The 15,296-nt window shown below is 38.2% G+C and overlaps 1 protein-coding gene across 1 annotated transcript in view; it reads right to left on the bottom strand.

The window, feature by feature from the left end:
- Positions 1–10,619, bottom strand: part of HTR4 (5-hydroxytryptamine receptor 4) — an 83,859-nt gene extending 73,240 nt beyond the window's left edge. Inside the window, exons 1-4 of the mRNA XM_053463647.1 lie at positions 10,547–10,619; positions 9,191–9,272; positions 6,765–6,890; positions 3,527–3,727 (exon numbers count right to left, since the gene is read on the bottom strand). Of these exons, the coding sequence (XP_053319622.1) occupies positions 3,527–3,727; positions 6,765–6,890; positions 9,191–9,272; positions 10,547–10,619 (482 nt within the window). The remainder of the gene's footprint in view (positions 1–3,526; positions 3,728–6,764; positions 6,891–9,190; positions 9,273–10,546) is intronic.
- Positions 10,620–15,296: the final 4,677 nt, after the last annotated feature.

Here is a 15,296-nt window from a genome sequence, read left to right as displayed (position 1 = left end):
GCATTTTTAGATTCCTTTTGGTCTCAAACAACCTTATGGGTTTTTGTTGTATTACAAAACGCAAAGTCTTTTGTTGTGGGTGTCCTTATCTTACGTCTTGGCAAGTTACATGAATGAATCAATAGGTTATCTGCAGTTAACTCATTGTAAAAATGAATCTGAGAGGTTTGAAACCTGTTCTCTTGTAAATAGGTCCCTTTGTTTGTCTTTAGATGACACAAGTGATAAGATTGCATTCCTATCGAAAGCAAATATGTTTTCCTAAGCAGAAAAATCTAAATCAAATCCATTTATGGAGTGTGAATGAGAGTGTGAGAGAGCATGAGAGAGTGTGAGACCAGGGCTGCCATCAGAAATGTTGGGGCTCCTTACACAACAAATGGTCTGGGCCCCCCTCCCCAGATGACACAATAATTTTCTTAAAGGATCCTAGGAGCCTAGATTGGACTGGAGAGGTATTCAGATCCTAGAACTGTACCACAAGGCGGAGAGGAATCAGAAGCCAGTCCTAGTTAGCAACAAGCAGTATGTCCGGAGTCAAATTGTGGACCTAATCCGGTTTGGGAAGCCAAATATCAGTCAAACAGAATCAGGACCCAAAATCAAGGTCAATGCTTCCTCAGGCCCAACACACTGGGTCTGACTGTAAGAATATGATGTATTTTCTTAGGGCTCAGACATAGCATATGAGGACTTTGAGGGAGCAGAGGAGTTGGCACCAGCCTACCCCCTCATGAGCCAACAATGGTAGGTTGCGTGTTTTCGTCTAAATAAATATGTTAGTTTGTATAAGTATGTTGCTGTATGTATGTACTGTATATTAGTATGTGAGTGTAAGTTAAGATGTTAGTCTTACATGTGTAAGTATGTTACTGTATGTGCACAACGTTTAGGAGAAAGTTTAGACCAATCTTCCTTACAGAACTACTTAAGCCATATTTTTAGGATGTGTGAACAGCTGTCTTGAGGTCATTCCACAGCATCTCGAATGGGTTAAGGTCTGAGCTCTAACTGGGCCACTCCATATGGTGGATTTTCTTTTTAAGCCATTTTGTGGTAGATTTACTGTGAGGTTTAGGGTCATTGTCCCAACTTTTACTGGCAACTGACATCCTGACATTATCCTGTGTGATACCTTGATAACATGGGGAATTTATTGTCCCCTCAATGATGGCAAGCTGTCTAGGCCCCGAGGCAGCAAATCAGCCCCAAATCAGGCTGTTGGTATGCGATGACCTTTACTCCATACGTAGTGCTGCATGTTCTTACCAAAAAATTAAACCTCAGGCACGCAGCAATGTTTTGGGTTTTCTTGGAGAGCAGCTTTCTCTGTGGTGGCTGGCCATTCTTTTAAGCCAAAAAGCTAAAAAAAAAAAACCTAAAAAACCTAAAAAAAAAACCCAGTCCCTTTTCATTGATTCAACTCCAGGTTTGCTGACTCCTGACTCATATTAGCTTTTGTTGAAGTGATTAGCCTAGAGGTTTTTCTAAACCACGTTGTGAATATTTAAATGATGAATTCAATGTAGATAAGAACAATAAAATAAGTTGTATGTTGTTAGTAAAACACATTGTGTATATTATTGTAATTTAGAGGAAGATCAGACCATAGTTTAAGACAAATGTATTATTTTGATGATTAGCATGGCATTTGGGTACAGGAACTATGCAGATCAAACATATGGGTCCCTTGGGTGGAGCAACTGGAGAGCAGGGTGGGCCAATGCTCCGTTCCCCCATTCTGTGGAAAATCCATGCCGGCTTTTTCAAGAGGCTAGAAGTCTGTAGGTTCTGGTCCGGGATTCCTATGAGGCCTGAAAGGATGGTAGTTCCTTTTTACTGTGCTTCATAAAGTAATAGTCTTGTGCTTTTACAATACATAATGGAGTTGCCAATAAATAAGCACTGCAACCCCTGGAGTCTGATAATCAGAGAGACTGTTGGGGGAAGAGAACATTTCCCTGTGCTCCCAGGGCTAGGAGAGGCCCTGGAGAAGACCAGTTTGAGCAGTTAAAAATACAGCACTGTTTTTGCTACAAGCTGGTGTTCCTGACTCTGATTGCCCTTGAGGGCTGTACTTAAGACCCCTAACTGTAACATTTGTGACCCTCATGCTACAGGGTTTGTCACAAGATATATATATATATACATACACACACACACACACACACACATATGTATACACACACTATATGACCAAATGTGTGTGAGCATATAGTGTTGTGGAGGGCCGGCCATAAGTGTTCAGGCGCACTGTGCGGACTAGTTCTCTGGCGCCCCCTCGACAAAAAAGAAAGGGAATACATTTTAATTAGAGATTATTTATGTGCAAGGGCAAACAAGCACAATAATATATAACTGGAAACACTGGTAACAATAATGTACCTTAAATACATTGAATATAGGAAAAAAGACAGCTAACAGTGTAATCTTTGTAACAAAAACATTTCCCATTAAATATTGAAAAAACTGGACTCTAGGCAATTATTTCCTTTGCACCCCCTCCATGCACCTTAGCATGCAATCACTCCCTCCGCTCCCACACCAAAAAAAAAAATGTTTCCACACTGACTGCAGATGTGCAGTCTTCCCTCCTGACTCTACTGTGACTTTGGGGAAGAGTACGGGAGAGAGGACCTTTCAGAGTCCTTTTGTCCCCTCATTCACTAAGCCACATCTCTCTTTTCCTTCCTCCCCATCGTTCAGGTATAGATCAAATAAACAACACATGTAAACAACACTTGCATTGCAGGTATAATCCAACAACACATGGAAACAGCACTACAGATATAGATCAACTGAATAGGATCTACAAACCCAGTATTTGCAGGTATACATAAATAATGTATGGAAACATAACATTTCAGATATAGATCAAAAGAATAACACACAAATCCGGCTTTGCAGGTATAGATCAACTGGAAATCACATTTAAACTCAGCATTAAAGTTATAGATTAAAAAAAAAATACAGGCATAGATCACAGGTTGCACACCCCAAAGCCAGCTCTGGTGTCCACATAGAAATTGACCAGCACCCAGATTACACACACAAATTACAGCCCAGCGTGAGCCATCTTTGTCCCCAAACACCCTGCCTGTGTCATCTTTGTCCCATAAACACACTGTCTGTGCCATCTTTGTCCCATAAACACCCTGCCTGTGCCATCTTTGTCCCATAAACACCCTGCCTGTGCCATCTTTGTCCCATAAACACACTGCCTGTGCCATCTTTGTCCCATAAACACACTGCCTGTGCCATCTTTGTCTTTCCCCAAATCACTTATACAGTCACTTCACCTATAGATTTATTAAAATAGCAAGTAGTGATAGTCCACGTCACGTGGCAGGCCTTTTTAAATTGCTTTCTTACTTGTAGATGTAGATGTAGACCTGAGGATTTGGTATCATAACTCAAAATAGCCTACCATAAAGTAAGGATTCCAGGGATCTACATCTTGCTACACCCCAACCACCCCTAAAAATTTGAAGCATTACACTCATGTGGAGAATAGTTTAACACATACCTGTCCAGTGAAATGCAGCACAGGTGGAGGATGGAGGCTGTGGTCAGTAGAACATCAAGTGAGGTACGGACCAAGCAAAACATCTCCCCATAAATCCATTTGTCTTGTACCAGTTCTATGGCTCCAAAAGGCATTACCAATACAGATACCAGCAGATCAGCAAAGGCAAGTGACACAATAAAGTAGTTGGTCTTGATTTTCCTACAAAACACAGCAATAATCATTTCATAAAAATAATTATATGGAGCTGTGAACCTATTGAATATCAGCAGTAATATAATTGCTTATTGAATATCCTTCTCTCTCCCTATCTCTGCTAATCCAAGTTTAACTTTAAACGGCTAATTAATTATTAGAGATCCTTTTTACAATTGAACAGCTAGAAATGTCGATGTTTTACGTGAAAACATGTAAGTGACCCCAATGTAAAGAATATATATATATATGCATTATCTTGCACTTATCCACAGTAAATGTAATTTGCCACACCTCTGACCATTTTTTAGTTTACCTAATTTTTTTTTTCCTCCAGAAACATCAATCCTGTTGCAAATCTTTGTGTCATCAGAAAAAAAGACATGCTTACCATTAAGACCTTCTGCAATAAAAATATTAAAGAGAATGGGCCCAACTGCACATGACTAATCTCCCCTGGCACATTTTCTGGGACATTTCCCAGTAATTACAAGATGTTACCTTTCTGGGGTCAGACAGGCTTAATTAGCATTTTTGGCAGCCTTCCCAGAAAATTTGGCTACGGTTCATTCAGAGTCAAATAAACAGGTGATGCTAATTAAGTATTAGCAATTGCAAACTCCCCAGGAATCAATCAAGGACAGTGTGCAAGAGGTTACATACAGGAAAAGAAGAACAAAAGGCTACAGTTAACTATTGCAATGTCAGAAATATATTGACAAAATCCTACCTCAGATAATTCTGAAACTAAACTTTTAATAACATTAAGTAAGACTTTATTACATTAAATAGAAGTACAATTCTCATGGGTTCTGTGAACCTCAAGCTTCTTCTGCTGGGAGGCTGTTTCACATATCCACCACCCCTCAGTAAAGTAAATCTACCTTACGTTAATCAAGACTTTAATCAAGACTAAAATAAATTTTCATTAAATTAAGTAAGTCTTTATTACAGTAAATAGTTGTTGGGAGGATGTTTCACATATCCACCACCCCCTCAGTAAAATAAATCTTCCTTGCATTAAGTAAAAAGTAAATTAAATAAATAAATAAAAGTAAAAATTTCTGGAGGAGCATACCTTCTATGCAAATGGAAATTAACCATTTACATGCCTGTAAGGAAAGTTGTGCATTGATATACTATTTATTATTGTATTGTATTATTGTATAATATAGGTCAGCATCTATTGTCAGCACTGTGTGTGTGCACTACACTACCCCCTTTCTTTTGATGTTGTTTTTCCTCTGAAGTAGGACACTGTCTCACATACTGACCCCCCTCCTCCCCTCTTTTGAGATCAGAAAACAGCTGGAGAAGGTAAGTGAGCAAGAAAGGTGACAGATAAAATGCATGAAGATAATACAGGGGGCACAGACAGGACTGAGGGACACAGAGAGAGATGGAGACATTTTTTGGAGTAACAAATTTTGGTCCAGAATAAAAAAAAAAGAATCCCAAATTTCATCCACAACTGAAAGGGCAGGAAACTGAATTCATTGTCTTAAAACAAATGAGCCAAAACCTAAATGAAAATTGGTCTAAAACGATTAAATGATAATTCCGGTAGGGCGTTTAGAAAATCTCCACACCCAGCTATTTTGGTTTTCCTGTTCACATCAGGAAGATTAAAGTCGCCCATGATTATAACTTCCTCATTTCGATGTCATTTTAGCTATTTCCACTTAGTAGAAGTGGTTAATAGGCTTCTCCCTATTATCTGTAGTAACCAAGCTCCCAGATCCACCCACCTGGGTACTAACTAGAATACCTTCCCTTTCTACACTGTCTAGTGCAGTATTTAATGCTCTCCATTGCTAATTTAAAGTCTCCAATCATCTAGCCATCCTCTCTCCAAGCACATTGAACCCTCTTGCATTCAGGTGCAATCCATCATGACATCATGTGCTCTAAAAACCAAAAGCCCCCACCAAGACTACAGCCATGCATTAAGCTGGCCGATCTTCTGCTGTCTTTCTGGTGTAGCAGATGGGACAGGTAGTATCTCCAAGAATACTACCTAAATCCCTAAAATTACCATTCAGGACTCCATCTTCCACTCACTTTGTCATTGGTACAAATATCTACCAAGATAGCTGGATCCTCTCCAGTCCTTCCCAATAATCTGCTGAACTCTGGCACCTGGGACAGTATTCCTCATTTAGTATTTATATTACTTTCAGAAGTGTCAAGCTGACTCTACTGAAAGCTGGTTTGCTAAACAAATATTTCATTTATATCATATAACAAGAAATATCCAAATTCCTGTGCTTATGCTTCCCTGTTTCCTCTCTTTTTTAAAAAAAAAAAAAAAATGAGTCTGACAGGTGACAAAGCTTGATGAATCGCAAGAGAGGGAAATAATAAAAAAATAAAGTCTAAAGGCTAATTCCTCAAGTTTAAAGGCAGGGTCAAGTCTTTATATAATGAAGCAGTGAGAATATGACAGTGAAGTTCTAAGCTCTAATTAGCTAGCAAGTCTCTGTGGAGAAGAAGGTGCGTTGCGGTTCAAAAGAGGAAAAGAAAGTGCTCAATTTCAGCTTCTAAATAACACACAGTGAGTGTGATTTCAGCCTTCCCTGGCATATTGTTCTAATCACAGCAACTGGAAGGTACTCGTTGCACAAAACACTTTATTGCAATTGATCCTGTTACAACAAGAGCTGCAATCTGGCCTGTGTTCACAAAGATTTATTGTTTCACATGAGCCTCATCAGCTGAATTGTATTTTTGTGTGGACATGTGCATGTTGCACATTTTGTTGACGGGGCTTGCTCCACACAAGGCATTTTTGTCTACATTTACCAATCCAGCAAGGAAGAATAAGTGTCCCTGTTTATTTACTAACCTGGTGACTAACTGTGATTATTCTGCCGGCAGCCAAATAAGTCTCTAATTTCAGACAGCACAGCGACTTGGTAAATTGGTCTTTTGTTTAGATGGGTTTCCACCAAAATGGGGGACCTCTGAGGTTCTGAGCTTATATATCTTTAGATCGGTTTCTATGTGACTTTATTCATTTCTCTTATTGACACAGAATACTGACCTTAACTGTCTATCCCGACATACCGCCACCATCACTAACAAATTTCCCAAAATGGTCATCAGGATAACTGTTGAAATAAAGGTGATGAGTATGATCTTCTCCGCCACACCAAATCCCTCACTGGAGCTGTGGAAAAAATGCAGAGATAATTTCCATCTCAATTATTAAAATCACTTTAAAAATGAACCAAATCATTGAATAAACTATTCTCATAAAGCATTACAATGCAGTACTAAAGCAAAAGTTGGCCATGTATTGACAATTCTATTCACCAAGGGTCATTTGAATTCTCTTTCGCCAGCTTTAATCTGGTTGTGTTGTCAAATGCTATCTATAAAGTGATGTCAGAGTCCAGCTAACACATCTACAAGTTATAAATGCTCCATTTCCTCTGCTCGCAATGCATATACCTATATAGTATTTATTCTTTAATGCTTATAGAAGATACATCACCTCTATGTAATGATGGAAGATATTTGCTGCTGAAAAGCAATAATCCCTCTTTCATATATTTAACCCACAAATGTTGTGCTCTTTTAGCTCTTAATGGTCAAACCGATTAGCTATGTGTGTAGTATTGTTATTTGAGTTAAGTCATATACCGTATTGGCTCGAATATAGGCCGCACTTTTTTCCCCCACTTTAAGTCTTTGAAGTGGGGGTGCGGCCTATATTCGGGGTCTAGCGCCCGGCAGGCAGCAGGGTTAGGATACAGATCCCCCGCAGCGGTGCAGGGGACCTGCATCCTACTCCCCGATACGCTCAGACAGCCTCCCCTGCCAGCACTTCCCACGGGGGGGGTGCCAGCACGGGAGATTGTCTAAGCGCATCGTGCGGACCATCCGCACGATGCGTTTTACCTCTGCCCACCCCCGACTTACCAGAGCAGAATCCCGGGTGTCTTGCGGGGCCGGCGGGGGACATCTACGCAATACGCGTATACAACTTCCGGTGCCGGCACATCCGGTACCGGAAGTTGTATACGCGTATTGCGTAGATGTCCCCCGCCGGCCCCGCAAGACACCCGGGAGTCTGCTCCGGTAAGTCGGGGGGGGGCAGAGGAGGACAGTGGCAGCATATCTCGGGGCGGGAGGACAGTGGCAGCATATCTCGGGGGGGGAGGAGGAGGACAGTGGTAGCATATCTCGGGGAGGGAGGACAGTGGCAGCATATCTCGGGGGGGGACAGAGTGGCAGCATGTTTTTTTGGTACTTTTTTAAAGAAAAAACTTATTCTTTAAAAAAGCACCAAACTTTTAGGGTGTGGCCTATATCCGAGCTAATACGGTATGTCTGCTTCCAGGTCACAGTGGATGTCTCTTTCTAGCATATCAGTCGGAAATATGAAAGCAAACTAAATGAGTTATCAAGTTGGAAGAAAAATTTACCAAATTCATGATTAGAAATTGATAAAATTGTAAGGATCAAATTATGCATGATCAATTTTAACTTGCAATATATCGGAGAATGAGGTTTAAAAATGACATTTCTTGAATCTTGCACGTTTTCTAAAAAAAAAATATTTTTCTGTAGAAGTTAAAGGCCTGTTTAAAGGTTCTGCACTAGCTACGTTACTCAAAAAAGGCAAAACATACCAGATGAAATATAATGTTAATAGCTAAAAGATGTATCATCCTGTAGCTGATTCTCACCATGCTGGAGAGCGGCTTACATTCAGCACATTGACTTTTAAGTAATTCCCACAAATAACTTACATACACCTGGGAACTCTCTGGGTTTGACCTGGAGTCTCCAGGCAATGCACTGCTTCTCAAGGTTTGCAGGTCACTTTAATCTTTCTCCAGGCATGAGAGCAGTATTTAGTCATAACCCATTCTCCTACTATTTCAGCCCACGTAGGTCTGTCTGGGGTTTGCCACGCGCCAATGAACAACACGCCCTGCCTCCCATAGGCTCGCTCCAATTCCTGGGATGACCAGTCCTGCCCCCTCACAAAGCCACTCCCCCTATTGAAGTTGCAAAGTATGCTTACACATCAGCATAACTTTATCACATTTTAAAAAAAATATGCATTGATCTACACAAACATATCACTGGGCATAAAATAAGGTTGCTGATAAAACAATAAAACACAATGCTAATCTGTATAATTTGAAGCAAATAAATGCAATAACTTGACCAAAGTTCTAAAATTAATTGCGGTGCATATAAAACATAAAATCAAAATAGCAAATTTGTCCGTGTTAAAGAGAATTACACAATAAATTGGCACAAAAAAATATAATTCAGTTAAAGATGCAGTTCCACCTACTCTGCTGAATTTAACACCTCTGTAACTAAATGAAGGATTAGAAACTCTCCAGATGTGACCTGGAGTCTCCAGGTGAAGCCCAGCTACCCCATGGATCTCTGTGTCACCTCATTATGCCCACTTTCCCTCCTAATACCTGACTGTCTGCCCCCTACCCTGACAAAGTCATTCCTCGAGATGAGAAATTCTGGGGCAATTCTCTTGTATGATGCAAAGGATCTATCCTGTGCTCTGGAGCTGAAATTTCAGTAATAATAGTTAGAGCATGTAAACATAAACCTTCCATTAGTGTTGCACTATAGTATTTGTGTACGTGTGTAGGTCCATACATTCTAATACATCATCACAATATCACCACATCTGGGAACTTCCGCGATCTGGCTGCCAGGGGCTCCCCTTCTGGCCATGATAAGGGGGCAGAGCTAGTAATGCATAAGGGAAGAATTAATCCGTAGACAGACATTTAAGTGATTGGATCCTAGGCAGGCAGTGGGCATTATTGAACACTGCTTCCCTGTCTGACTATTAGGGACAAAGACCCAGAACCCCAGTGAAGTAGACTATTCTATTATTGCCAACAAAATGGATAAATCATAAAAATATGTTTCATGAAATATTTTTATCATTCTTTATAATGTTAAAATATATATATATTTATTCATAACTTGACATTGGCTTATAGGTCAACAGCTAAAGCATTTAACAAATGTTTGTGTCTACAGACGTTATTGAAAACTTAGGTAAATTAGGTTTAAAGATGAATAACCTTTGATATAGAATATTAGCCTCCATTGCCTTTTAGCAATCCTGGCAGACCTGATTACACCTCACATTGCAGTCTATACAGTAGGTTACCAGAAAATATTTTCAATTTCCCTAAATAATGTCATCAATGCTAAATAAAATAACTATGATTATAAAATGGGACTCTTACGTACCGCAAAAACAAAAGTGTTTTACTTAAACTTTATTATTTACGTGAATATAATGCTTTAACTAAAGCAGTTAGCTTTTCACTATATTTGAGAAGCCTCTGCTTGATTATAGTAATTTGTGCTGTTTGCTTTTTGTTCTCAGTCCCATGTGATACCAGATCCCAGCCTCACTGTTGATATATCTGGCACACAGCTTTTTAAATTACTGACAATATTGGAACTAAATCTATATAGAGAAATGTAAAAATATCTAAATTGGAAGTTGCTCGCAGATTTTAACAAAGAATGTTTTAACATGGGCACAACATGTTTTTGTATAACCTACAACCAATTCTAGGGCTAGCCAAAGTTGTACCCCAGTTAGGAATACTTGGGTGGATCATGCAATGTCACCTGATGTTCAGTTGTTATGTGAAATGTAAGGACCCACAATATCACACATATAACTGGGAACATCCTAGGATCTGGAACACTCCCTCTTCTGGGCGAGTGGATTTTCATAGGGGTGTGGCTAGCTGTGCATGGAGGTCCCAAAAAGCCTTTAACATGAGGGACCGGTTAAAGGAAAACACTGACCCAGAGAGCGGATAAATCTGGTCTTCATCTGGAGACTCCTGGTCAGACCCAGGGAGTTCCCAGGAATTGCCATGTGGCAAGTTTTACGTATATCATTTTTTTATTACACAATTTTTTGTTGGCCTTCATGCAACTGACAAATATTTATCCTACCCCAAAATTTTATTAAGGACACGGAGGCTCGTATTATAGTGCATTCTCTTTTTTTTATTACTACTCCCTCAGCAGCAAAAAATAAGGGAAGCAGTTAACTGAAGAGAAAAACATATATAAAGTGATATAAACAGGTCAACCAATCAGCAATAGATCCAGATACATCTCGGTGGTTTAAAAATTGAGATTTTTTACACTAAGCCACACAAATTTTGAGAGGGAGAACAAAATTTACACTAATAGACAAGTGGCAAAATAATGACATCTAATACAAACATATCATCATAATATTTCATGAAGTAACAAATGGAATGACAACAGAAAGTGTCAATATCTTCAGGTGACCTGTGTCTCTAAGGAATTCTGTTTTCACATGGATGCCATTCACCCAAGCGAGCATTTCCTTGTCACATTAAAAATATTTTTATCCCGAAGTATATTGTTCAAAATCATAGTCACATTTTCATAAAATTAAAACTACAATATATCCATAGCATAAATAATGTCCAATTTTCTTAACATCAGTTACAGTGGTGTTTTGTTTTTTAAGTAACTCTTTATTGCAGGTAATCTTGGGGTATACAGCAACTCATCAGAATAAAAAAAAAAGCATCCCATTGTACAATACAGAATATCTGCAATTGTATACCCGCCATTAAAACCAGCATACTTTAACTTGATCCCTAGCACAGGACAATCAAATGGTTAAGAGATATGTTTTGCTATTATAGAAAAGGATCATGAAGGTTAATGCTTTTTTACCAGCATGTTATAGTAAGCACATTTTATTCAATTGAAGGGATTATATAAGCAGGAGGAAAAAAAAAGATTTTGAACAATTTAATCCGTAACAAGAGGTCTGATGAATTAATAGGATTTAGAAGAATTAACTTATCCTTAGAAAATAATACAAAATAATACATAAAAAGTTACTATCTGTACAAATTAAAAATGTATTTAAATATTTTAGACTTAAGCATGTTTTTTTCTTGAAAGGATATAATAAACATTTAGACTTTTTGGAGCTTCATGATTCAGAAAGAAATCTGATTGGCTTTTGGAGTCAAGGAGGAATTGATTTCCCCCTAAGTGGCAAAATTGGTAGAATGGACTTTTTTCAACCTAAATTGCTATGTTACTATGTTGTACAAAAATAAGATTTTAAAGAAGGGAGCCAGTAAACACCCATATCACACTTCATACTGCATCAAGAGTCATATGGTTATTTTAATGTTCCTCCAATGTACAGGGATTTATATGGATATATCTATTTTCCAAATCATACATGTTTGTATACCCTAAATGAACCTCATTTAATACCCTCAATTAATGTAGTGGTGTTTACATATTAAATTATATATACATAACCATTCAAAGGTTTGGGGTTGCTTAGCTGTCTTCATGGAAAACAAGAAAATCTCTAAATGTGCTAACATAATTGCAAAAGGTTTTTTTTTAATGATCAATTAGTAAACTTGGATTAGCTATCAATGTTCCATTGGAACACAAGAGTGATGGGAGTGATAAAGGGCCTCTGTACACCAATGACGATATTCCAATCAGCCATTTCCAGCAACAATAGTTATTTACAACATCCATCCGTGTTCCAATTCATCCTAAAAGGTGTTCAACAAAGTTCCTTCACACCAAACTCTTCAAACAATGTCTTTATTGTTTTGGGCACAGGGTCATGCTGACACAGAATTAATAAAGCTGTGGCCGACTCACAATAACGGCACTTGCCTTAATTTACGGTGTTTGCTTAAAGAGGCTGGGGATACGAGGCTCTAGGCCTAAGCAGTAATATAAATACCGCCCACCTACGTTGTCACAGATTGCAGTTCAGAAGATACTGTACATACCTCCCAACTTCTACCCAGAAAAGCAGGACAGAGGTAGAGCTCAGCGGAACAGCGGGATAGAGTGGCAAAATCTGGACTGTCCTGCACAAAGTGGACAGGCATCAAAGAGTTGGGAGGCATGAAGATATAGTTCTTCTGCAACTGTAGTAAACTGAATTTAAGAAACAACAACACAAAAATAAAACAACACAAGATAGGTAGAAAAATATGGAGCTTTGTAAGAATTTCATTAGCTGTTTGATAATCCTGTTATCCGTGTATCTTCAGTTCATTTGGCGAGGTAATACGTAAACACATGCAGAGGATCTGCCATTAAGGAGAATTATACATATTTGTGTGCGTTACACAGAAATGATGCTATATACTTTTATATAGGATGTTTTGTTGAACAGGAAAAGCAATGGTTTCATGGGCAGGTCCTCCACAGACATAGCAAGTAAATCCTAGCCTTTCACACGCGTATACGACATTCAGGCTCCAGCTAGATAACTGTGTTCTCACTGTAGTCAAACCGGAGCTCTATTGATAGCATGCTAGTTTGGCATTTCTTCTTATGAAAAGTTTAGATGGCCTATCTAAAATTACCTTATTCTGTTTTTTGGGGGGGTTTTAAAAGCAGATTGTAAAACGTTGTTTATGTCATGGAGTATATTCCATTTAACTCTACCATCAAGTCATAAGATATGTATATTTTTATTTGCTAGTTCATCTGTATAAAATGTGATCATTAAAATGCTGAATGTGGTAATAAATGTTGTAAGTATTTTCACAAAGAAAAAACAACCAAATGTTATGATTTTCTACTGTACAACATAATCTGCTCCAAAGTGAGAAAGTTAAAGGTCCATGAATGAGTATCATACACTTTTATATGTGCGTGAGGTCCTTTTTATTCTACACAAAATGGGACAATTTGAATATGAATTTAAAATGTGCTAGGCATCAGGCAAATATTTTAGTGAAATAAATTGTGTTGTACTTTTAGTGCAAATGCTACATGATAATGTTCTCTCATACACATATAGCATAAAACTACGTTTGCTTCCAACTAAGTATTATTCTCAGAATCCAGCTGCTCTGAGCATTCTTTATTCTTGCACACAAACCTGTCATTATGCCCCATACATGCGTTTCACATCCCTGCTCCTTTCTGAATGCCCCTAAATTACACAGAAATGTATTTCATTACAGAATAACGAACTAAAGAATAATTTGGTCCTTAATGTTTTTCTTTCGAGCAGTGAAATACACAACCTAATTCATGGCATGAGGTAATCCATAAGAATATTAGTCTGAACTCTTAAGCAATGTTCATGTAATTGCTTCTTAGTCCGGAAGAATCCCACAAATACCAAATCAGCAGGCGTGATCCAAATCCACGCAATATACCGTAAATGTAGTATTTCGAAGGATAAAACATGTTCCCAATGTCAATGATTCTACCATAGAGCAGCACCCTTAACATATATCACATTTGTGATCTGAGATTGTAACCTGCTTATAAGATATTACATACTGGGACGTCCCTCTGATGCAATGGATCTAAACACACACACATATATATTCATGCGCATGCACAGAATTGTGCACACACACAGCAGCGCTGCCAGTTTGTGTGGCAATTTACCTCCCATGCTCCACCACCAAAGTCCAATGTCCTGGACGTACAAATTGGAAGGTATGAAATATATATTTTAACTACAGTTAAGACAGTTGAGACTACAGTTGTACATGTATTTTATTGTGGCCTGTTCCTGCTGAAACCAAGGGTGAAAATAGATGCTTACCTACATGATTCAGTCTAACCAGGGCTTGTAAAGCCATTCAAATACAAAACAAGATGTTGTCCTAGACAAATAAATACTACAGCAAACCTTAAAAGTAGAAATAATGTGTGCTGAGAATTCTTGTTTAGTTTCTGTTGCACTATATTCTGACTGCTGTGAATACGTGCAGTTTTAATGAATTAGCAGGTGCTGTCTGTTATCAATGCTACAGAAAGATGATCCAAATATTATGAGATGGTAGTGGAGCAACACTAACTTAACCCCTTAAGGACTGGGCTCATTTTTCGTTTTGTACCCTGTGGGACCGAAGGCTGTTTTGACATGCTGGTGCTTGTGTTCAGCTGTAATTTTCTCCTCACCCATTTAGTGTACCCACATAAGTTATATATTGTTTTTTTCAGGACAAGATGGGCTTTTCTTCATTATTTTGATCGTATCATCTTATTTACTATAAAAAAAATAAAAAACATGGTGAAAAATTGAAAAAAAAACACATTTTATGACTTTTATTTGAAAAATCTTTTACTCACCTAAAAAAGCAAGTAAAAAAACTAGCTAAATAGATTCTACTACTTGTCCTGAGTTTAGAAATACCCAATGTTTTTATGTTTTTTTGCTGTTTTTTGTACGTTATAGGGCAATAAGTACAAGCAGCGTTTTATGATTTCCAAATCTTTTTTAACAAATCTGGTCAGTCTGCCTCCATCTCCTCTTTGGAACATCTTTGAAGCCGTTAACTCAATTTAACCCATTCAAACCATATATTTTTGAAAACTAGACACCCCAGGGTATTCCAAATGCTGTTATTTTAACCCTTTCCATGCACCAATTATACAACTACACTTTGTCAAACTTTGTAATAGTATTTTTTTTTATTTTTTTCCACACAAATTGTACTTTAGTTATAGATATACAGGTGCTGGTATATGCCACTGTCAAACAACACCC

This window comes from Spea bombifrons, chromosome 4, assembly GCF_027358695.1.
Source record: "Spea bombifrons isolate aSpeBom1 chromosome 4, aSpeBom1.2.pri, whole genome shotgun sequence".
NCBI lineage: Eukaryota > Metazoa > Chordata > Amphibia > Anura > Pelobatidae > Spea > Spea bombifrons.
Note: the sequence above shows the minus strand (reverse complement) of the source record. Positions and strands in the feature narration are given on the sequence as shown.